This window comes from Notechis scutatus, chromosome 2 (genome assembly GCF_049901735.1).
Source record: "Notechis scutatus isolate UNSWTSFEM ecotype Mainland chromosome 2, rNotScu1.2, whole genome shotgun sequence".
Classification (NCBI taxonomy): domain Eukaryota; kingdom Metazoa; phylum Chordata; class Lepidosauria; order Squamata; family Elapidae; genus Notechis; species Notechis scutatus.
Window position 1 is genome coordinate 256589170 of NC_142010.1, and position 22801 is coordinate 256611970.

Sequence of the window (22801 nt, forward strand, 5' to 3'; positions counted from 1 at the left end):
CAGCTCCATGCCCTCTTCCCCCTTGGAGCCGTCAGATTTCCCTGATGACTGACTCCCACATCTCCGCCTCATCCGCGATGAAGGGGCTGCCGGCTGACAGGCCACAACAGTAACTTTGAATGGTCACTAAACAAATGATTGTAAATCAGAGAGTACCTACATGCCTTTGTGGTGTGCATTCATACATGCTACATCCAGAACTGCAGAACCTAGCAATTCCTTTTGCATTAAGACTGAATGCCAGAATGAGCCACCGGCTACTTGCCCTGCTGAAAATAGATTTTCTTAAAAGGGTAGTCCAATTTATTTTTATTGGATGTTCTCTAGAGGAGTGTGTGAGCTTCTCTCCCTTTTAACAGGACTTTTCTTTTCTTTTTTTTTTAATGTCCTAGAGGTTTTCTTTTACCAGGAGACATCTGATAAAAAATTCCGGTAAGAAGGATGGGAAAATTAGCTTCTGATGGGGAGGAGGTAGCTGCGTTCATAAGCGGCTTCTTTCAAAGAGTTTAGCGGACAGACCAGACTGCCTGGAGGAGATAACACCATTTCAATGGCAGGGTAATTTTAGGCCATTGTTAAAGAGTCAAGTGCACCAGGAAAAGGAGAGCAAAGAGAAAGAACAGGCTATAAAAAGAGGCAAACAAGGAACGCAAACGGGCTTTGGTATTTTGAACAAGGTGGCCTTGGGTTACGCAAAAGTATTTTGTGTATTTTGGGTTACACAAAAGTATTTTGCAGATTAGCTGAATGTGGGGGAGGCTTCTCTCCTGGCTGGATTTTTTTTTTTAAATTGTGGACAATAAGAACTAGCTGAAACCTAAAGGCCATCAAAGGAAGTGGTAGCTTGAGTATAAGAAAGCGAAATGGGTTGGAAACGGTTCATACTTGGATGGGATTATAAAATGAAAGTCAGAATATTCATGCAAGCTGCAGGCCATCTTGTGATGCAAGAAATATGGATGAAACCACCGGAGGAATTCTCTTCTCCTTGGAAATAAATTTTTCAGAGCCACTTGCCATTCTGCCCGAAAACTGGTGCTAAAAATGTGAAACGATTTCTCTTCCTACTGCTACTTAAGATTATGAATGCTGATTAGTCAAAAGAGATAGATTCTAGCTGTGGGCTGGATTGTAAAATCGGGGTTTGAGTGTTGTCTGCGGTAACTTATTTGTGGGTTTCTTAAAAAGCGTTTGACTTAGAGTTCCTGGGATGTTCGGTTAGATGGAAACTTGTGGTGATAGCAATCGCAATCGCACTTAGACTTATATACTGCTTTGCAGTGCTTTCCAGCCCTCTCTAAGCAGTCTACAAAGTCAGCCTGTTGCCCCCAACAATCTGGGTCCTCATTTTACCCACCTCAGAAGATGGAAGGCTGAGTCAACCTTGAGCCTGGTGAGATTTGAACTGCCAAATTGCAGGCAGCCGGCAGGCAGCAGAAGTAGCCTGCAGTACTGCACTCTAACCACTACACCACCGATGGAAAGACTTCCACTGTTTTTGTAGAGGTTCTCAGTCATCCAGGTCAGTGGTCCCCAACCTTTTTGTACCAGGGACCAGTTTATGGCACAAACACTTTTTCAAGGACCGGGGGAACCACCGGGAGGAATCTCTCTTCTCCTTCAGAAATAAATTTTTCAGAGCCACTTGCCATTCTGCCCGAAAACTGGTGCTAAAAATGTGAAACGATTTCTCTTCCTACTGCTACTTAAGATTATGAATGCTGATTAGTCAAAAGAGATAGATTCTAGCTGTGGGCTGGATTGTAAAATCGGGGTTTGAGTGTTGTCTGCGGTAACTTATTTGTGGGTTTCTTAAAAAAGCGTTTGACTTAGAGTTCCTGGGATGTTCGGTTAGATGGAAACTTGTGGTGATAGGAGCAATCGCAATCCGCACTTATATACTGCTTCGCAGTGCTTTCCAGCCCTCTCTAAGCAGTCTACAAAGTCAGCCTGTTGCCCCCAACAATCTGGGTCCTCATTTTACCCACCTCAGAAGATGGAAGGCTGAGTCAACCTTGAGCCTGGTGAGATTTGAACTGCCAAATTGCAGTCAGCCGGCAGTCAGCAGAAGTAGCCTGCAGTACTGCACTCTTACCACTAACACCACCGATGGAAAGACTTCCACTGTTTTTGTAGAGGTTCTCAGTCATCCAGGTCATGGTTGTCCCAAAGGTGCTTTTTCAGGAGGCAACTGGACTTTCTTGTATTTTTTTTTCTTTTGAAGAAGTTTTGCTTCTCATCCAGGAAGCTTTTTCAACTGACAGGATTCCATCCTTCCATTCCCCAATATCCTGTCAGAGCTGAGGAAGCTTCCTGGATGAGAAGCGAAACGCCTTCAAAGGAAAAAAACAAAGTCCAGTTGCCTCCTGAGAAAGCACCTTTGAGACTTCCACTGTTTGCTATAGGCATCATTCCAGTAATACAGGTAGTCCTCAACTTAACAGCCACTGGTTTAGTGATTGAAGTTACGGTAGTGTTGAAAAAAAAATGACTTACAATCAGTCCTTGACTGAGGTAGTGTCCCGGGGTCATATTATTCCCAAATAGTACCTTCAGAGGAGATGTCCGACAAGCAAAGTTGATAGGGGAAGCCATATTCATTTAATGACCATGGTGATTCCCTTAAAGACCATAGTGATTCACTTAAGGATCACAGCAAAAAGGTCCTAAAATCGGGCACAACTGGTTTAATGACCACATTGCTTAACGATGGAATTTCTGCTCCCAATTGTGGTCATAAGATTATCTATAGATTAGTTACTGTTAACTTCTCCTGTGTACCCCTATATCTGAAAAGGACGATTCTGGAAAAAAAAATACATGGAATCTTTATCTTCATAATCTACGAATTATAGGCATAGTGGACAGAGGATTTCTCTCAGGAATGAAGTGACAATTTCCCTGAAGGTGTTAAAATAACAAAAGCTTGCTGGAGGCGGGAGATGGACAAAGGAGTTTTCTTGGCAGCCAATATTAAAATAAAACTTGCAAGCACAAAGCAGATAGACAGTTGTGTGTCAAGTCAGAAAACCACTCTGTGCAAACAGATTGTTTCCTCAAGAGGCTTTTGGCAAACATGCCAACAGAATTGAGACGATCAATCTCAGGAAGCACCAGACGATAAATTGCGGTCTTGTCTTAATGAAAACAGTTGTGGAAATGTGCTGGTTTTCGTTATTCTAGCAAACGTTTTGGACTGAAATTCTTAAATGGGACAGACCTGTTAGAGGTTTAAGCCTCCTTTGGTTGCATTTGAACATTCTTGAAAGCAGAAATACGACCTTAACAAAAATTAGTGAAGCAAGTTAGGTAGGTTTTTTTTAAAAGGGGAACTGTTATAGGAATAGGCAAGGCCTAGTATCAAAGCTACTATATCCCGCCAAGAGGAAAATCCAACAGCATGTGCTCTGTGCATAGGTGTCAGGAAGAAAATCGAAGGAAGCAACCTCAGATTAGGGGAAAGAGCAGAAAGATTCAGTAACGAAGAAGGAACACAGTAAATTCTCAACACTTTTGACAACTTTTAAGACCTGTGGACTTCAACTCCCAGAATTTCCTAGCCAGCCATGCTAGCTGTGGAATTCTGGGAGTTGAAGTCCACAGTTCTTAAAGTTGCCAAACTTGGAAGGCTGCATACAGTTCTGCACAATACAAAAAAGATGTTAAGTGTGCAGAGAAGACCAAAAAGATGATAAGCGGCTTGAAGGCTAAATTGTATGATGAACAATTGAGGGAGCTAGGTATGTCTAGCCTATCAAAAAGAAGGATTGAGGGCGGAGAGACATGATAGCTGTCTTCCAGTACTTGGGGGGCTGTCTCAGAGAAGAGGGGACTGACTTATTCTCTAAAGCAGGGGTCCCCAACCACCGGGCCCCGGACCGGTACCAGTCCGTGGAACATTTTCTACCGGGCCGCCGGTTTGCTGGGCGCCGCCATCTTGTTTTGATGAGAAAGTGCTTCCGGTGAGCTTTTCTGGTTGGAAAGCGGCGTTTGGGTCCTGAAGGAATCCTCGCGCCTTAGTTTCATTGAAGGGGAGGGGGCGGCTTCGAACAAAACTAAGGCGCGAGGATTCTTTCAGCACCCAAGGCAAGGCGAGCCGAGCGACCGTCCCAAAGCCGTCCCGAAGCCCATCGACAAAGGTACAAAGGAGGAGTTGAAGGTGGCGGGGAGAAGCGGGGGACAGCTGGCTGGCCGGTCGCTCAGCTCGCCTTGCCTTGTCATGCGTGCTGATGCCGGTACCGGGCTGCAGATCATTTTGTGATGCCGGTACCAGGCCGTGGCATAAAAAAGGTTGGGGGCCACTGCTCTAAAGCACCAGAAAGCAGGACAAGAAGCAATGGATGGAAGCTTATTGAAGAGAGATCCACCCTAGAAATAAGGAGAAATTTTCTGACTGAGAACGATTAATCAGTGAAATAGCTTGCCTCCTGGAGTTGTGGATGCTCCATCACTGGAGGTTTTCAAAAAGAGACAACCATTTGACCAGGATGATATAAGGTTTCCTACCTTGAGCAGCAGGTTGGACTAGAACACGGGTGTGAAACTCAAGGCCTGCGGACTGGATCTGGCCCGCACGGGCTGCCCGCAGCTGCAATGGACTCCTTCAACCCTCTGCCAGCGAAAATGGGGCTCGGAAGGGCCGCAAACTCCGTTTTCCCTGCCACAGTGCTCAGGCCACCACAGGCGCCCCCAACATGAGTGATGTTGAGCTGGCCACATCCACCCTGGCCACACCCCGCCACACCCCTGAGGTCAAACACAACCCTATGATTCTATGTTGTATGACTTTATATACTGAATGTCAACTAAAAAAATACTTCTTTGGTCTTTTTAGTTGCCAGCAGAAAGAGAGGGGGGAAAGTACAGCATTCCTTAAATGCTTCAGATAATTGCTAGGCAGCCGAAGCTGTTGGCGTGCAAGATTATTACTGGAGAGCATGATTGATGAATCTTGGCTATGGATGTGTCCCATTGGAGAATATACATCCAGGGGGCAGGGGGGAAGACCAGGGTCAAGGGAGAAATGAATGATGTGTCTTAGAGTCAGCTGCACCCAGGTAACGCTGACATGGTCACTCCTAATAAATCTTTCTTTTTTTAAACTCTAAGAAATATGGCTAGAGACTTACGAGTTGAATGGTGGTGGTTTGTCGGAGCCCTGACACTGAGTACATGGGAGCAACATTGGAAAGAGGGTTCTATTTTTGGGCTTCCTAGATGTAGAGACCACCATGTCAGTTAGAATGCTGGTTAGATGGGCTTAGTTGGGCTCCAGCAGACTGATTCTCATGTTTTAACATTCCCCCGGGCCTGCTGTCAAGAGATTAAAAATGATAAAACAAACAATAGCAAGCAATACAATGAGGCTTTGTTACTTTTGGGAATATACCAGGACCTTGCAAGTTTGGAGACCTCTGGAATATACAAAGGTGGTTGGTTTTCATTGATACCGATGCTGCTGGTATTTGGTGTGGATTTCACCATGTTTCTTTGCTAAGAATGCAAATGCTTTGTTGCTTGACCACTGAAGCAAGATAACAACTTTTTATTTCTTCTTTCTAGTACCCAGTGATTGTGGAGTTGTTCCATGATGAAAAAGACTCTGCTCCAGCTGCTCCTTCTGGAAAGAAAACTTCTTCCAAAATCAATATCCGCTCGGCCCGTCCAACTGTAAAAGCAGCCAATAAGGAACACAAGAAAACAGTAGGGCACCAGGTACAATGCAGTCTTTTTTTTCAAGGCAGTTTCTGTGTTTTTTTCTGGTAGGCTGCCTACTTCTGGCCCCCATCCAAGTTATAATGTTATCAATAAAAATTGCCAGGGCTGTAAAATGGGAGTAAATGCAAAACTGGATCATATGGGGGAAAAACTGTGCTAAAATGGATATATTATATCTTTCTTCCAATCTTAACTTTTTGGGGGAGAGGTTCAAAGGATGCAAATTCCATTAGCATGCAAAACCTTACAAGGGCTCATTCTAAGTTGAAGTTATTTTCAGTTGTTTCCCCTAGGACCTTGGGATAGAAGTACATTGCTTCTTTCCTGCAATCAGTCAGAATAGAGCTGGAAGGGACCTTGGAGGTCTTCTAGTCCAACCCCCTGGTCAAGCAGGAGACCCTATGCCACTTCAGATAGGTAGCTGTCCAGTCTTTTCTGAAAAACCTCCAGTGATGAAGCACCCACAACTTCTGGAGGCAAGCTGTTCTATTGGTTAATTGTTCTAACTGTCTGGAAATTTCTCCTTAATTCTAGGTTGCTTCTCTCCTTAATTAGTTTCCACCCATTGCTTCTTGTCCTGCCTTCAGGTGCTTTGGAGAATAGCTTGACTCCCTCTTCTTTGTGGCAGCCCCTGAGATATTGGAATACTGCTATCATGTCACCCTTAGTCCTTCTTTTCTCTAGACTGTCCATACCCAATTCCTGTAACTGTTCTTTATAAGTTTTTGTCTGTATTGCAATTCCCCCCTCCCTCCCCAACCTCAAAATCAGAATGAGAAAAATGTTTCTATTGAATGTTGGGTATGGCTACTTTAGTAAGAGTTTAGTGAACCAAAGATCTTTATCAGGAGCCAGTTGGATAGGTAGTCACAGTACCTTCCAAACACAGCCTGGTTCCTGACTTGATTCAGGAGATGAACAGGAAGAGAGGAGAAGAAATGGTTCATCCATCCATCCATCCATCCATCCATCCATCCATCCATCCATCTATCCATCCATCCATCCATTGGTTTGACAGTAGTCTCTGCCCTAACTCAGTGTTTCTCAACCTTAGCAAATTTATGATACGTGGACTTCAACTCCCAGAATTCCCCAGTCTGCTCCAATCACTGGAGATTTTTAAGAAGAGACTGGACAACCATTTGTCTGGAATGGTATGGGGTCTCCTGCTTGAGCAGGGGTTGGATTAGAAGACCTCCAGGGCCCTTCCCAACTCTGTCATTTGGCATTTGTCCTAGGAATTCTTAAATGTATTTATGTATTACTAAATTTATATGCTGCCAGTCTCATTATTCAAAGCAACTCTGAGCAATATACAATGCAATAATGTGAATGGCTTGGCCATTTCATCCAGGCTTACCAGTAAAACGAGCCTTGTCACATTCCTCCACTTCCTGCAAAGTTACCTTTTTGCCCCCCCTCTCTTTCAGTTTCGTAATTCATTGCACCTGTTAATGGAGACCCTGAATGCTACCACTCCTCATTATGTTCGGTGTATCAAGCCCAATGATGAGAAGCTGCCTTTCACGTAAGCATCGCTTTCTGACGAGACCGGAGGTTCTATAGCTTGCTGAGAGACAAGGGGCAAAGAGATTGTAAAAGATTTTGTCACGAAAATAGTTAGTCCTTGACTTACAATAGTTCGTTTAGTGATCGTTCAAAGTTACAACAGCACTGCAAAAACTGACTGATATCTGTTTTTCACACGTACGACCATTGTAGCATCCCCATGGTCAAAATTCAGATGCTTGGCAATTGATTCCTATTTAGGTCCAGGGGTGCTGCTACCAATTCGCCCCTGTTTGGGTGAACCTGTACTAAAATGGTAGCTAATTTTATGGCCGGTTCAGCGAACCAGCATATCCCACGCCTGGTGTCAGTGTTCCAGCAAACCTCCATTCCAATAGGTAACTCCGAGACCAACATATCTCAAAAGTACCTTTATTAGAATAGCACCTGGCACATCTGTGGAATCCCAAATCAAAAAGTTTTTTCGGGCTTCCCACAATTTCCCAAACTACAGATCCACCCCCCACCACCCCCCACTTGGCCGTCATCACATCACATGGCCTATCACGATCCGTCCAAAAGTAAGATCCTCATTTCATCCTGCGCCATACTCAGTGACCTTAAACTAACTAAAGAGAATTTTATTTTGTCCACTTAGAGGTACTCAATTGAAATCATCCCCCCTTCCACGTTCTCAGGCTATGTGGCAGCATGGAATATGGCTTCCAAAGCTGACACCTGGCTCGCCCCGCCCACCCCGCCCCTCCTAGGAGTCCCCACATGGCCCGTTTTGGATCCCAGGTAAGTACAGGGCCTGCATAGAGGCTTGGGGAAGGTGAAAAACGAGCCTCCCAGAGGCTCCAGAAGGCCGGAAATGGGCCTGTTTCCAGTTTCCAAAGGGCCTCTGGAGCCTGGGGAGGATGTTTTCTCACTTCCAGAGCTCAAGGAAAGCCTCCGGAGTCAGGGAAAGGCGAAAACAGCCCCCTTGCCATGGTGCAGGAGGCCAACTAGGCCACGCCCACCATAGCCATGCCCACCCAGCAACCGGGAAGAAAACAGGTTGCTAACATTTTTGAAGCCCACCCCTGTTTATGGCGGTTGCAGTGTCCCGGAGTCATGTGATCCCCTTTTGTAACCTTCTGACAAACAAAGTCAACGAGGAAGCCAGATTCACTTAACAAACACATTGCTAACTTAACAACTGCAGCGATTCACTTAACAAACCTGACAAGAAAGGTCCGAGAAAGGTCACAAAATGGGACAAAACTCACACAACAACTGTATTACTTAACCACAGAAATCTGGGGCTCAGTTGTGATTGTAAGTCGCTGTCATGTCCCTGGTGGAGACTGACTCTGAGGGAGAGGAGGAACAGCCACAGGGAGTGGAAGTGGGGCTCAGGAGGTTGTGGAGGAGGTTGGGGAAAGGCAGAGGCCGGCTGAGCAGTCAGACCCAGGCCCATCCCCTCTTCATCCTAGGGCACGCAGGGAGGAGAGGATAAGGGAGAGACGTGGTCTACTGGGGAGGAGAGGGCCTTGATCCTCTTCATGGGCTGCAGCTGTGACAACTGAATAAGAGTACAGACCTGCGAACGGGCAAATGCTGGAAACAAAGCATGGAAATATCTCTAGTTTATGGTTCCTCTCTTAAGTTTAGCATCCTTCCCAGTGTGTATTATCTATGGATGTCCTCCAGCCCTTATCTTGCCTGGTTTGTGTTGCTTTTTCCCTTCTTCTTGTAACTTTGTGTGGGAGTTTTTTTGCTTCCATCAAGGATATTCAGAGCTTGGAAGCAAAGTGAAGGCATAAAAGGGGCTTCACCTGTTTTCTGTGACTGTGTTTGTTTTGTATCTTACCCTGGGTCATCACAGTCGCAGGCTACCTCTACTTATTGGGTACCTTATGAATCCTTAGCTGCCTTTTAAACAACACTCTTAATTGGGAGTGTCATGAACCTTGTGACTTTATGCAAGAGGCCAAAATTAGCCAGTTTTAACTTTAGTGTACTTATTTATCTATACGATTGATACAGCTGCTTATCTCACAGCAGTGATTCTGTGAAATATTTGCTGCTTAGTATGTTATGTCAACCATGGTATAATCATAAGCCCCCCATAAGTGCTTTTCAGCAAGTTTTAAGATGTGTGGATGTCAACTCCCAGAATTCCCCAGGCGGCTGTTGTGTTTGGTTTCACCTTAGTTACTTAATGATTCCATTCGTTGTGCTGACCCACATCGTTGTAGTTTATTCAGCAGGCTGCAGTACCTAACCATCCTTGGGTGGATTTGATAGCTAGTCACGTCCAGTTCTTGCTAAATTTGGGTCTGAGACCACCTGAGCTGTGGGTTCAACTTGGAAATTGAAAAAAGTCCCTGGAAAATGCAGTGGCAAACTGTCTTTAGCTTTTAACACCAAACATGGTAAAACAATGTGCAAACGCAGCTATTATTTTTCTAAGGATACACAGCCAAGTGCTGTGTAACAGCGCTCTGTGATGTCATGCTGGCCACATGACCACGGAAATGTCTTCGGACAGCGCTGACTCGTTGACCTTGAAATGAGATGAGTACCGCTCCCTAAAGTTGGTAATGACTAGTAGAGTAAAATCCACTCCTTTGCAGCCAAGTTCATGGACCACTTGTATTCCAGTGTCAACTTGCACAGATACAACAAATATAAAGCAATTGTCCATGAAGGCATATTGTGCTGTGCTTTGTTATGTATCGTATCTATTTCGTTGCATTATATTCATGGTGGTACAAGACCAAGCCCTCAACCTGGAAAAAGTTGTGTTGAACTACAAGTTCCAGCAGGCCAGCCAGTGATGAGAGTGAAGGAAGCAAGGGAGTTAGACTGACTACTGTTCCCACATCCCCTCCTTCATGCGTTGGGAAGAATACTTGAATTGTTTAAGTGATATTGGAAGAGGCAATTGGACTTCCTTGTTTTTCTTTGGGGACATTTCTCTTCTCACCCAAGAAGCTTCTTCACCTCTGACTGGATGGTGAAGAATGGAAAGATTTATACTCCTTGCAGACAGCTGGTCATTTGCATTCTTTTAGAACGTCGTTGAGGCCACCTGGAGGTTTATCTCTGTCGGCAGCATCAACCTCCAGGTGGCCCTAACGACTCTCTAAAAAGAATCTCATTCCCTGAGATTTAAACTATAAGTTGAGTGAAAACATGTCAGGTCTACTTCACAACAGAGAAGAAACAATAGGAAGCTGCCTAATGAAAAAAAATGTTTGTGCTCCTAAATCTTCCTTGATTAAAGAAATTAAGTACATATTCAGACCTGGATGATGTATTACTTCCTACTTTTCATTCTAAGAACACAAGGAAAAGGATGTAATCTGGGAAGTTTAGTCTTCTGAGCGTTCGAATTCATGCTGGAGCCCATCCTCAGGGAATTACTCTCTAGCAGAGTGTGTGCTGAGCTATTCTGCCTGTGGTTATTTATGTGGTGCTTGTTGTGTGTGGCTTTTTAGATGTTGATTGGGGATGGCTGGCTATTAAGTTGCTGGCTAGCACTCTTTTGGCCTCTCGGCTAAAGACGGGGTGCAGCGTGAGTCCAAAAACTTGGAAGACTAAACCTCTGGTAACTGACCCAGATTGGACACATATATTCACCTTCATCCACAATAAAAAGGATATGAAATCATGGCATTGAAAAGAACCACAGAGGCCACCTAAAGCAGTTTAATTAATCCCTTGTTTTGTGCTGGACATCGAGAGCATCCCCAACACAGGTTGAATTTCAACATTGATTGAATGTCTCTAGCAAAAAAGAAAAAAAGGAGCCTTCAAGACAATTGATTTTATTGTCAAAATGCTTGATTATCAACCTCCTTCAGTCTACTTGATCTCATTTGATCTGATCCTGTTTTTTAGGGCAATAAGGAATTAATCTTTGTTGTCTTCCATGTGTTAGCCTTTCACAGATTTTGAAAGGAGCATTTCAATTTTCTTGCCTCGTGTAGTGACATTTTCCAGTCCCTGTTTACGATGGTTCAAAAAAAAAAACATCTGATATCCTTAAAACATGTTCCTGAACAATTGCTTTTGTGTTTCTTTTAATAAAGTTATATAAAAAAATAATTGCTGTGTTCCAAGTGCAAGGCGGCTGTCCTTTTAAAATGACAGCAGCTTCTCAAAAGAGGCCTCTGATTCAATTGCTTTGGGAAGCTGCGTAGTGACAGGTGTTCACTGAAAGGAAAATTGCTGAATTGTTATTTATGCAATTGAACCAATGACACAGATGAATACGCCTGCATAGATCTGGAATTATGCATTACACATTTGTTCTTGTGTATTTACAATTTTGATATACTCCTGAAAATTTGATGCATCCTGTGGGTGGCAATTTTCATTTACCTTATTTTCTTTTTTATTGACTCCCATTTTAAAGGACACATGCTAGATAAGTTTTAGAAGGAACTGATTCTCACAAATCAGATCTGATTGTTTATTTATTCGTGTCAGAAGCATCGCACTTAAAATAAGGTAAATGTCAGTGTTCCAACTAAAAAACTCCAACCAAATAAACTCCGAGACACACATTTCCTCAAAGTTCCATTTTTTTAGAATTGTCATATTGGCACATCTGGGAAAACCTGAATATGAGAGTTCCGGCTTTTCCCTTCCCAAAAGAAAATCAAAGATTCATCCCCTGCACCCATCAGTCCATCACATGGCCCAATCAAATCTTCATCCCAACTGGAGACATCCTTCTAGTCACTCCCCTCCAAGTGCAGGGCAACATGTCCTTGACTCTCTGAGAAAGAATGTTGTTATGTCTAATCTTCTACCTCACCATGACATCCCCTCTCCCAAATACCCAGGCACTGAATGTGGCAGCCTTGAAGCTTCCAAGTAAAAGATGGCTTCTAAGGCTGACTGCACACTGTATGACTGCGATCCTTAACCTTTCTGGCTCTGCAGACCAGCAGTGGGAGAGAGATGGTTTCGCACGCACAACCGACATCCCATGCATGTGTCAAGTGAAGCTTTGTGCACTCGCCTGCCACTTGCACAACCCAGTTCCCAACAGGCCGCAAACTGGTACGAGTCTGCAGACCGGGGGTTGGAGACCCCTGCTATACGGCATAAAATTTAAAATTTAAAATACAACATTAAAATATGTATAGATCTTGCCCAGAAACTAGCAACATTAATTGCGTTGGACACGCTGCCATGTCGCGGCTCAGGTGTGCACTGATCAGGAAACAAAGGACAGGTATACTGATGTGTTTTTGTCTGCAATCGCAAATCTGATGAAGAAACTATTCAAGAATGTTTGAAAGAACAGCCAAAAAGGAATGAGGAATTTCCCCTTCTGATTAGCCTTTTCTGGGAAGGTGAAGTAGAAATTGGAAATTCCATCAAGAAGCCATTAATTAAGCACTAGTATAAACTGAACAGCATTCCTCCAACCTGCTGCCTCCAAGGCATATAGATTAATCAATAATTTTATGAAGTGTATCGAGATACTAAATAAAAAAGAATCTGGAAGATAAAAAAATCTGGAATTTTGCTGTAACATATTGTTGATAGCAGCAAGCATGCTTTATTCACAAAAATGGGGGGAAACTTTAATTCCAGCAATAGATGAGTGGGTGGAAAAACTGATGGAACCAGCAGAGATGGCTAAATTGCTTGCTTTAGTCAGAGAAAAGAACACGTCCATGTTTGCTTCTACTTGGAAATCACTTCTTGATTTTGTGCTTGAGATGGGGAAAAATGGAACCTTGAATTTTGCTGATTATCTAAGTTTATTACAGAAATGGCTAGAATATATTAATATGTAAAAGTAAAACATTGAGGGTCTTACTATCTTAGTCTGCTGTTCTAAAAAGTGTCAGAAGTCAATGTTTTTCTCCCTTTTTGCTCCTTTGCCCTACACTCCTTTTTCCCTTTTCCATCCTTCATTTTCCCTCTGTTTTCATCTTTTATATTTTATTTCTTGATAAATTATTGATAAATAAAGGCATGTTGAGACTTCAGTGCAAAGCTTACTGAAGTCTTTAAAGTTTAGGAAGATTATGCTTAAGATTAGAACTGAGTTTATAGACCAGGGATGGTGAACCTTTTTCTTGTGGTGTGCCGAAAAAGCACGTGCGTGCTGGCACCCACAATGCAATGTGTCCCGCCCCCCCCCCCCTGCGCATGCACATGCAAAACTCCCCCCACCCCCTTACCTGCACTGCGCATGCGTGTGCCTCCCAGCTGATTTTCAGCCTGTTTGAGGCCTTTTTCGGCCTCCCAGAGGCTCAAAGGAAGTCTCGGGAGGCCGAAAAACGGGCCTTCCGGAAATACCAGAAGTGCCGAAACTGGCCTGTTTTTCAGCCTCCAAAAGCTGCAGAAGCTTCCCTTGAGCCTCTGGGAGGCTGAAAATGGCCTCCACTGGGCTCCAGAGGCCCCCTGGAGGCTGAAAATGGGGACTTCCAGTATTTCCAGAAGGGCTGTTTTTTGGCCTCCCAAGACTGCAGAGGCCTCCCTCAAGCCTCAGCTGGGAGGCGTGCGCATGCGCACTGCAGGTCAGTTTGGCTGGGGCTCGCGTGCCTGCACAAATGGCTCTGTGTGCCACCTGTGGCACGCATGCCATAGGTTCGCCATCACGGTCATAGACGATATAAATGAACAGGGATCTGAATGTGTTGTACAGCCATGTTCATGAGGGCCATCAATTATGTCTTGACAGCTTTGATCCGAAGAGAGCAGTGCAACAACTAAGAGCTTGTGGAGTGTTGGAGACCATCCGTATCAGTGCAGCGGGCTACCCGTCCAGGTGACTTTTACTTCCAAACAAATCTGTATTTCTGTTTTTCTCTGATAACAATCATGCTTTAAAACAACGCTGAAGACAAAGACTAAGAAAGCCAACTTCAGGGCAGGGGGCTCCAACTTTGGCAACTTTACAACTTGTAAGACTTCAACTCCCAGAATTCCTCAGCCAGCATGGCTGCCTGAGGAATTCTGGGAGTAGAAGCCCACAAGTCACAAAGCTGCCAAGATTGGAGACCCCTACTCTTAAGGGAAATATACCAGGGAAATATTTAAGAGTGAACACTCAAAAACAAAATCACCGAAACTTTTCTCTGTGAAATCTGAATTCTTTGGTAGGATCTTGGAACTCCTTAAACAGTTGCTTCTCCATGGTAAGATCAATCCTGGTGGACAATTTTCCCCCCCAAATCGTGCTTTCTTCTGCATGAAAAGCTATAGGATTTGAGTGTGCATTCAAAATGGTTTGCACGCAACCCTAAATCATAACGTGGTTGGTTTATTTTGGGGGGCTTAGAAGGATTGAAGGCCATTTTTCCCTCTTGAAATGTGGTTGCCGGTTGAATGGAGAACACAACACACAATATTATGGGGAACTTGGCAAACCTTCAGGAATGAGGCCAGAGTTTCTGCAATCTGAAACAATTGCTTTGCAACCATTAAGTAGCGTTTCGGTGTGCTGGTCAGGGTAATTTTAAAAATATTGTTTTTCATAGCACGGATTCTTTCCAAAAATAAATACCATCCTTCTTCGATGGCATATAAAAATCACATTTGAAGCAGAAGAGGCTATCTCAGGGATAAATCTTGATCTCTGTATTGTGATATAGACCGTAGGACAAACACCAGAGAGAATCTGAAGCATAAATTGACCAGTCAGCATGTTGAAGTCCACAAGTCTTAAAGTTGCCAAGGTTGGAGACCTCTGCATATAACACGTTTCTACATCAATGTTTCAATCTACTTTAAATTATCTGAATATTTTGCTGTGCTTCCTTTTGGGAAAAGCAACAATGGAGAGATTGTGTGTTTGTGTGTGTTTGCATTCTCATTGTTTTCATCTCCAATGGACACAAAAAAAAATTGAGGGCTTGTCCAACTTCACACATTCCAAGTGTATATCTGAGATGAAGATGAAGAAGGTAGAGGTATTCCTGAACTTAAAACCTTAATTGGAACCAGGATTTTAATTGTAATTCGAGGCATCCACATAGCCATACCCAATGGTTTAATGTGGTTTTTTTTACGTCAGTTGTTAAGGGAATTACAGAGTCATGTCTGAATCCACTCTCCCAGATAATGTGTTTTTTTGCTGGAAACCAGCAGAAAACATCACCAATTTCAGTCATGTGACCATGGAACATGGCACCCTGTGTTGTGGCCCGCCAGAGACTCGGACAGTGAGGAGGTTGGGGAGGAACATGGGCGAGCCCTGGAGTCTGGGGAAGGCTCTGACAAGTGCTCTGTGTCAGAGGCAGAAATGGGGCCAGGGACACCTGACAGTTATCAGCTGCCTTTGGAGTCGGAGATCAGTGGGGCAGAAGAGCAGCTGGAGCCTGTTTCCAGTGTGTGAATTCGCAGAGCTGCCAGGAGAAGAAAACACTTAAGGAACAAGGGTCAACTCGGAAGTAAAGCCACAGGTGGACGGTGAATGGCCCCTCCCATAGGGAATAAAGAGGAGTGAAAGGGGAGTAGGGTTTGCAGGAGACAATTAGTTCAATTCGTTAGAGTGAAGATCTGTTCCTGACTTCTTGCCAATTAATTGCTGCTAAAGCCTGGCATTTGGAAGATATCGGCCTGGCAACTCTCCAAGCCTGTTAAAGGACTGTAGTTGTGTCATCTCCTGAAAGACTGTTTGCTGGGACTTTGCTGGAGAGGAATTCCCTTTAGCCTAAATAAGAGGGGTTTTACCGGGACGAGGAGTCGGCTTCGTGAGCCTAGGTCAGAATGCAAAGTGTTTGGCAAGGGCCTGGAGTATGGTTGCATTGACTGCTGTTCAGTGCAAGCTAGGACTTCTAAAAGCAAGCTATGTATCAAAATAATATTCAAATCCTTTTGTGCTTCTCCTTTGTTCATGCCTTATGTCAGGGGTGGGCAACTGTAGCCCCTGTATGACCTGTGGACTTCGACTCCCAGGAATTGAAGTCCACGGCTCTTAACAGGGGCTAGAGTTGCCCATCCCTGCCTTATGTAATGGTTGTTTGTCTCCCTTCTTTTCAAAGGAGGCTGGTTTCCATCTGTCCCTAGCTTTTATATCATCATCTGATTTGCTAACCAGGAGGCACGCCCCAAATAGTGATGTACACTCAGAACATGCAAATTAAATCCAACTTACAATTTGTTCTTGTTCCAGTTTTTGGAATGTAGTCCTCAGCATACCCCTCAGTTAAAATACGTCTCTTGGCTCAGAAATTGTGAAAACTCAAAGGCCGATTCATAGGCATTAAAAGTCCCCCAGGCACGGTCCATCAGACATCTCCAGAAGGTTTTTTTTCTTTGATACCTGCAATAGGGAATGCTAGATAGCATGGTTCCAAGCAGTATATAGATCCGTGATGGGGAAGCTATGGCACACGTGGTGGGAGTGGCACGCAGAGCCATTTCTGGCAGCATGCGAACTGTCGCCTGGAACTGATCCACTGCCAATGCACATGCGCTTCCTGCCAATTAGCTGATTGTTGGGTATCTACGCACATGCGTGGGGGAGATGCATGTGCATTGGCAGGAGGGGGGGTTGTGTATGGGGAGGTCACACGTGCATACGCAGAAGCCTGGAGCACGGGGGAGGGTCACACGCGCATGCGCAGGGAGTAAGGGGTCATGCGCATATTGCATTATGGGTGCAGGAGCATAAACGTGCACTTTCTGCAAGCGACGATGAAAAGATTAGCCATCACTGTTGTAGATAATTCAGGTAATTATTACAGGTAGGTTTTGGCTTACAATAGTTCATTTAGTGACCGTTCAAAGTTACAGAGGTCCTGAAAAAGGTGACTTTTGACCATTTTTCACACTTACGACCGTTGGAGCATCCCCATAGTCACGTGATCAAAATTCTGACACTTGGCCCCAGTTGCAATGTCCCAGCGTCGTGTAATCCGCTTTTGCGACCTTCTGACAAACAAAATCAACGGGGCAGCCCAATTCACTTAACAACCGTGTTCCTAACTTAACAAGTGCAGATTCAGCTGCAAGATTCGCTTAACAACTGTGGCAAGAAAGGTCAAAAATGGGGCAAAACTCACTTAACTGTCTCTCTCAGCAACAGAAATGTTGGGCTCCGTTGTGGTTGTAAATCAAGGACTATCTGTAGGCATTTCATGAGGAATTCCTCCTGCACCAGAGGTGGTATTCAGCAGGTTCTGACCAGTTCTGGAGAACCGGTAGCGGAAATTTTGAGTAGTTCAGAGAACCGGCAAATCCCACCTCTGACTGGCCCCGCCCCCGTCTCTTCTCTGCCCCCCGAGTCCCAGCTGATTGGCTGGGTCTTTTTTTGTTGCCCTGCACAGGAGAACGGAGCTGGAAAGCAGGTTAGTGGAGTAGTGAGGGAATGGGATTTTAAAATAGAATAGAATAGAATAGAATAGAATAGAATAGAATAGAATAGAATAGAATAGAATAGAATAGAATAGAATAGAATAGAAAATATGGAATAGAATATATAGAATAGAATAGAATAGAATAGAATAGAATAGAATAGAATAGAATAGAATAGAATAGAATAGAATTCTTTATTGGCCAAGTATGATTGGACACACAAGGAATTCGTCTTTGGTGCATATGCTCAGTGTACCTAAAAGAAAAGAGACATTCGTCAAGATTCAAGAATCCAGGTACAACACTTAATGATAGTCATAGGGTACAATAAGCAATCAAATCATATTAGGAAACAGTCAATATAAATCATAAGGATACAAGCGACAAAGTTATGGTCATACAGTCACAAGTGGGAGGGGATGGGTGATAAGGAGTGATGAGAAGATTAACAGTAATAGTAGTAATAGTTGGACAGTGTTGAGGGAATTATTTGTTTAGCAGAGTGATGGCTTTTTTTGCAGTAACCTTCCCCTGGAGTGGGGTGGGAATGGAGATTATACAGTATTCTTCCCCTGCCACGCCCACCAAGCCATGCCCACAGAACTGGTTGTAAAAAAAATTTGAATCCCACCACTGTCCTGCACCACTAACTAGCCCTAGCAGAATAGAAAGCTATTAATCATTTTTTCTTCCACAGTAAACTTTTTAGGATAAAGTTCAGCAGATCTTACTAGGAAATTCCCTCCTCCCTCTGTTAATTTGGGGAGTTGTTTAACAGATCTCACCCTCCATGCTCAAAGTAATGGAGGGCCTTTATATAATATTTATGGTAACCTGTCAAGATAATAAGAGAGAATTTACTAGTTTAAACTTGACAGCTTGTAAGAATGATACCTTCAGCGTAATCATCAGGGCAGTCGTTTTAGGCTGTAAGATCCATCACTTCTGACTGTCAGCAGAATTCCTTAATGAAGCCCTACCTAGAGCGTGCCAATTTTTTTTCTGCAGAGATTTGACGGCTTGTGCGCTCAGACATGAAAAGATGCTCTTGGCGTGCCAGGGTGCTTGTGATTTGACATGGCTGCCATTGCGCTATCCGAGTCACAAATGTAATTTGTCCTCTACTGCCTCCTTTTTCCTTCTGATATATATATATTTTTAAATTGGGCAGCTAATGCGTTCTTCCGTTCCTGAAATTCTTATTTTATCCCTCCCCCCCCCACCAAAATACCATTGAGCGGATCCATCCACATGGTCCACTCACCTTTTAATTTGAATCTTACACACAGCAAATATTGCAGGCATTACAGGTAGTCCTTGACTTGCAGCAGTTCGCTTGGTGACCGTTGGAGGTTACTACGGCACTGAAAAAGTGACTTACCACCATTTTTCACACTTATGACCGTTCCAGTGTCCCCATGGTTCCTATCAGAGGTGGTATTCTGCAGGTTCTGACCAGTTCTGGAGAACCAGTAGCGGAAATTTTGAGTAGGTTGGAATACGACCTCTGACTGGCTCCACCCCTCCCATCTATTCTCTGCCTCCCGAGCCTCAGCTGATTGGCTGGGTCTTCTTTGGTTGCCCTGCACAGGAGAACAGAGCTGGAAAGCAGGTTAGTGGGGTGGGGAGAGATTTTACAGTATCCTTCCCCTGGAGTAGGGTGGGAATAGAGATCTTGTAGTATCCTTCCTCTGCCACGCCCACCAAGCCATGCCCATCAAGGCACGCCCACAGAACCAGTAGTAAAAATGTTTGAATCCCATCACTGGTCCCCATGGTCACGTGATTTACATTCAGATGCTTGACAGCTGACTTACATTTATGATAGTTGCAGTATCCCAGGGTCACGTGATCCCCTTTTGTGACCTTCTGACACGCAAAGTGTCATGCCTCCGTGGGAGTCTGAATCCAAACAACCATCAGGGAGCTATGGAGGAAACTGGGGCAGGGCAAAGCCAGGCTGGGCAGAGCAGGGAAGAGGTGGAACAAGGGAGAGGGGGTTCAGAAGAAGACCAAGGCCCACCCCCTCTTCATCCTAGGGCACACAGGGAAGAACGGAGAAGAGAGCAATGTGGGTTGCGTGGCTTACAAGCAAGGAAAGGGCCCTGATTCCCTTTACAAGGCACACCTGGGAAAGGAATTTAAAGGAGAACTAGTTGGGAGGGGCATTTGTTGGGAACAAACCGCCTTGTTACTTCATTTCTGGAACCTCCATTTCTTGCTCTGCTGAATTTATTACCTTATTTTACCTTGTTGGATTTATAGTTTAAAGTTTTCAGTTTACAACGTTTTGGATTGGAATATCTGCAGCCAAAGGCTGTTGCAGGTTTGTGGGAGAGTTTTTCTCCAGAACGGAAGGTAACCGCGTCATTGGAGGCAAAGTTGGAGGTAATAAAGGGACCTCTACTTATTCTCTGGCTGTGTTGCCTTTGTGCCAAGCCCCAGATCATCACACAAAGTGAATAGGGAAATCAGATTCACTTAACAACTGTATTACTAATTTAACAACTGCAGCGATTCACTTAACAAATGTGGCAAGAAAAGTTGTAAAATGGGGGAAAATTCACTTTAAAAATTGCTCACTTAGCAACATAAATTTTGAGCTTGATTGTGGTCCTAAGTTGAAGACTTCCTGTCCGTGACCAGTTTCATTTTTATTGAGATTCATCAGATGTACATAGCCATTTCTTTTCTATAGTGTTCAAACTCTCTGCCAAGAATTGAACTCACAGACCATTGCAATTTAGATAATTATATACGGGGCATTATTTTTAGGAGCTATCAAGGTCTGCTCTCAACGGTGTTGCAGGAAGCTCTTGAGTTACAGCCACTTGTTCCGTGACCGTTCAAAATTACAACAGCGCTTGAGAGAAAGGGACTTAGAATCGGTCCTCAAAGTTAGAGCTATCACAGGAGTCCTTGTGGTCACCTGGTCATCTTTCGTGTGTTTGGCAAACGACTCGCAATCACAATGGTTGCAGCATCCATTGGTCATGTGATTTCCATGCTGACTTCTCATAAGCAGTGGGGAGACAGGCAGGAGACTTCAGGTTGTGCCCACTTCTTCTGCTTTTCTGAACATTTATTCTCCTGTGCTCCATAGCATCTACTACTATGCTTCTGCAGCATCTAATCACATTGGCCAATGCTCGGTTGGCCCACCCATGCTCCTGTGCCTGCCAGCACTTCATTGCACCCACCCACACACCTCCTTGCCTTCTGTAGTGCCTGCCCGTCGTGCCCGCCCATGCTGTGTAGCGCCCACCGGTGGCACTCACCTCCCTGCTCACGCAGTTCTCGCTATTGCTATTGCATCTCTCGCTCTCTCTTCTTCTATATACAGGTAGTCCTCGACTTACGACCACAACTGAACCCCAAATTTCTGTTGCTAAGCGAAATAATTGTTAAGTGAATTTTGCCCCATTTTACGACTTTTCTTGCCACGGTTGTAAAGTGAACCATTGCAGTTGTTAAGATCGTCACGCGGTCGTTAAGTGAATCTGGCTTCCCCATTGATTTGCATTGTCAGAAGGTCACCAAAGGGGATCCCATGACCTTGGTACACGGCAACCGTCGTAAGTATGAACCCGTTGCAAAGCTTCTGAATTTTGATCATGTGATCATGGGGAGGCTGTAAAAGTTGTAACCGTGGAAAACAGTTTTTAAAACTTTTTAGTGCCGTTGTAACTTTGAATGGTCACTCAATGGACCGTTGTAAGTTGAGGACTAACTGTAAGTAACATACAGTATTGATTTACAAATGAAGAGATAATAAATATATGTATCCAAAACACAGTAAAACCCGTAGAACATAGAAAAAAATGAAAGCCAAACGATTATTAATACCAAATGATGGACCTCTTGTTTAGCCTTCATAAGAACAGACCAGAATAGCACCTTGATCTGAACTGGTAGCATTTTGAAGCTTTGCCATCCTTCACTGAAGCTGAAATGTTAGAGAAAGCCCTTCTGTTTTCCTTCATGGGGACACAAAGAACAGCAAACACTCGTTGGGGATGTTGTCCTTTCATTGTAGCCCTTTGTTGTGTATGCGATGTGGCCTTAAAAAAAGAAAGACAGACTTAAGGTTGTTGTTGTTTTTTTAAAAAAAAGATCTGCAGTGCATTTTCAGTGTTAAGCTTTCCAGTAATAACTGTGGTGGAATGTAGCCTGGATTCCCATGAGGGAGGGGACATTTCAGAGGAGTAAGAGACAACTCAGGCCAGGTGGTTCTCATGAGAGAATGAGGGTGAAGACAGTTTCTCCCTAAATAGTATTTGCTTTATGGGGTGGTAGCAATGGTGGGATTCAAATTTTTTTACTACCAGTTCTGTGGGCGTGGCTTGGTGGGCGTGGCAGAGGAAGGATACTGCAAAATCTTCCATTCCCGCCCGACTCCAGGGAAAGGATACTGCAAAACCCCATTCCCTCCCCATCTCACTAACCTGCTTTCCAGCTCCATTCTCTTGTGTAGGGCAACAAAAGAAGTCTCAGCCAATCAGCTGGGACTCGGGAGGCAGAGAATAGATGGGGGCGGGGCCAGTCAGAGGTGGGATTTGCCGGTTCTCCGAACCACTCAAAATTTCCGCTACCGGTTTCCCAGAACTGGTCAGAACCTGCTGAATGCCACCTCTGGGTTGGTAGAATGCTTTAGTTTGGCAAATTTCTGTATATGGGTGAGGAACATTAAATAAATCACCTGGGAAGAATCACAATGGGGCTTAATGGTTTTTGGAGCCTGATATAATGGAGGAATTTAAAATGTTTCACGCTAGTTTTGTAGGAATCTTTACCCCAGGTTTTCCCGGTGGTTTTCTTGTCTCTTGGGATAATTACATCACTGCATCTTATTTGGTTTAAACTGAAAAGGCCAGTTTCAGTCTGGACCATTGCACAAGAGTAGAAGATATCTTAAAACGAAAGAGAAAAAAAAATAATCACCCCTGAAAAACAGCAAAAAAATCCACTTTAGTTTTAAAGCAGCTGCTCTCAAATTAATGACTGCTGATTCCAAACCTGTGTTGGGTGTGGGAAACTTTTAAACATCAGATGTACAACTGTGGGGGCAAAGGTTTTACGAAAGTTTTTTCTTAGTTAAAACAGTACAGAGTCCAAAAGTAATTTATATACATTTCTTGAACAAAGATGCAATTGTGTCATAATGATTTTTAAAAAAAGGAGTGAATTGTGATGACATTTGTGCTCTGGGAAAGATTAAGCCAATTAACTGACAGGGTGTAAACCTCCAAAGAAT

The 22801-nt window shown here is 44.0% G+C and overlaps 1 protein-coding gene across 4 annotated transcripts in view; it reads left to right on the forward strand.

The window, feature by feature from the left end:
• The window catches only part of MYO5B (myosin VB), a 330775-nt gene that overhangs the window by 198773 nt on the left and 109201 nt on the right, over positions 1-22801 (forward strand). For all 4 annotated transcript variants that reach the window (XM_087958648.1, XM_087958649.1, XM_087958650.1 and 1 more), the window contains exons 15-17: positions 5563-5715; positions 7149-7246; positions 13928-14014. In XM_087958648.1, coding sequence (XP_087814774.1) covers positions 5563-5715; positions 7149-7246; positions 13928-14014 — 338 coding nt within the window. The remainder of the gene's footprint in view (positions 1-5562; positions 5716-7148; positions 7247-13927; positions 14015-22801) is intronic.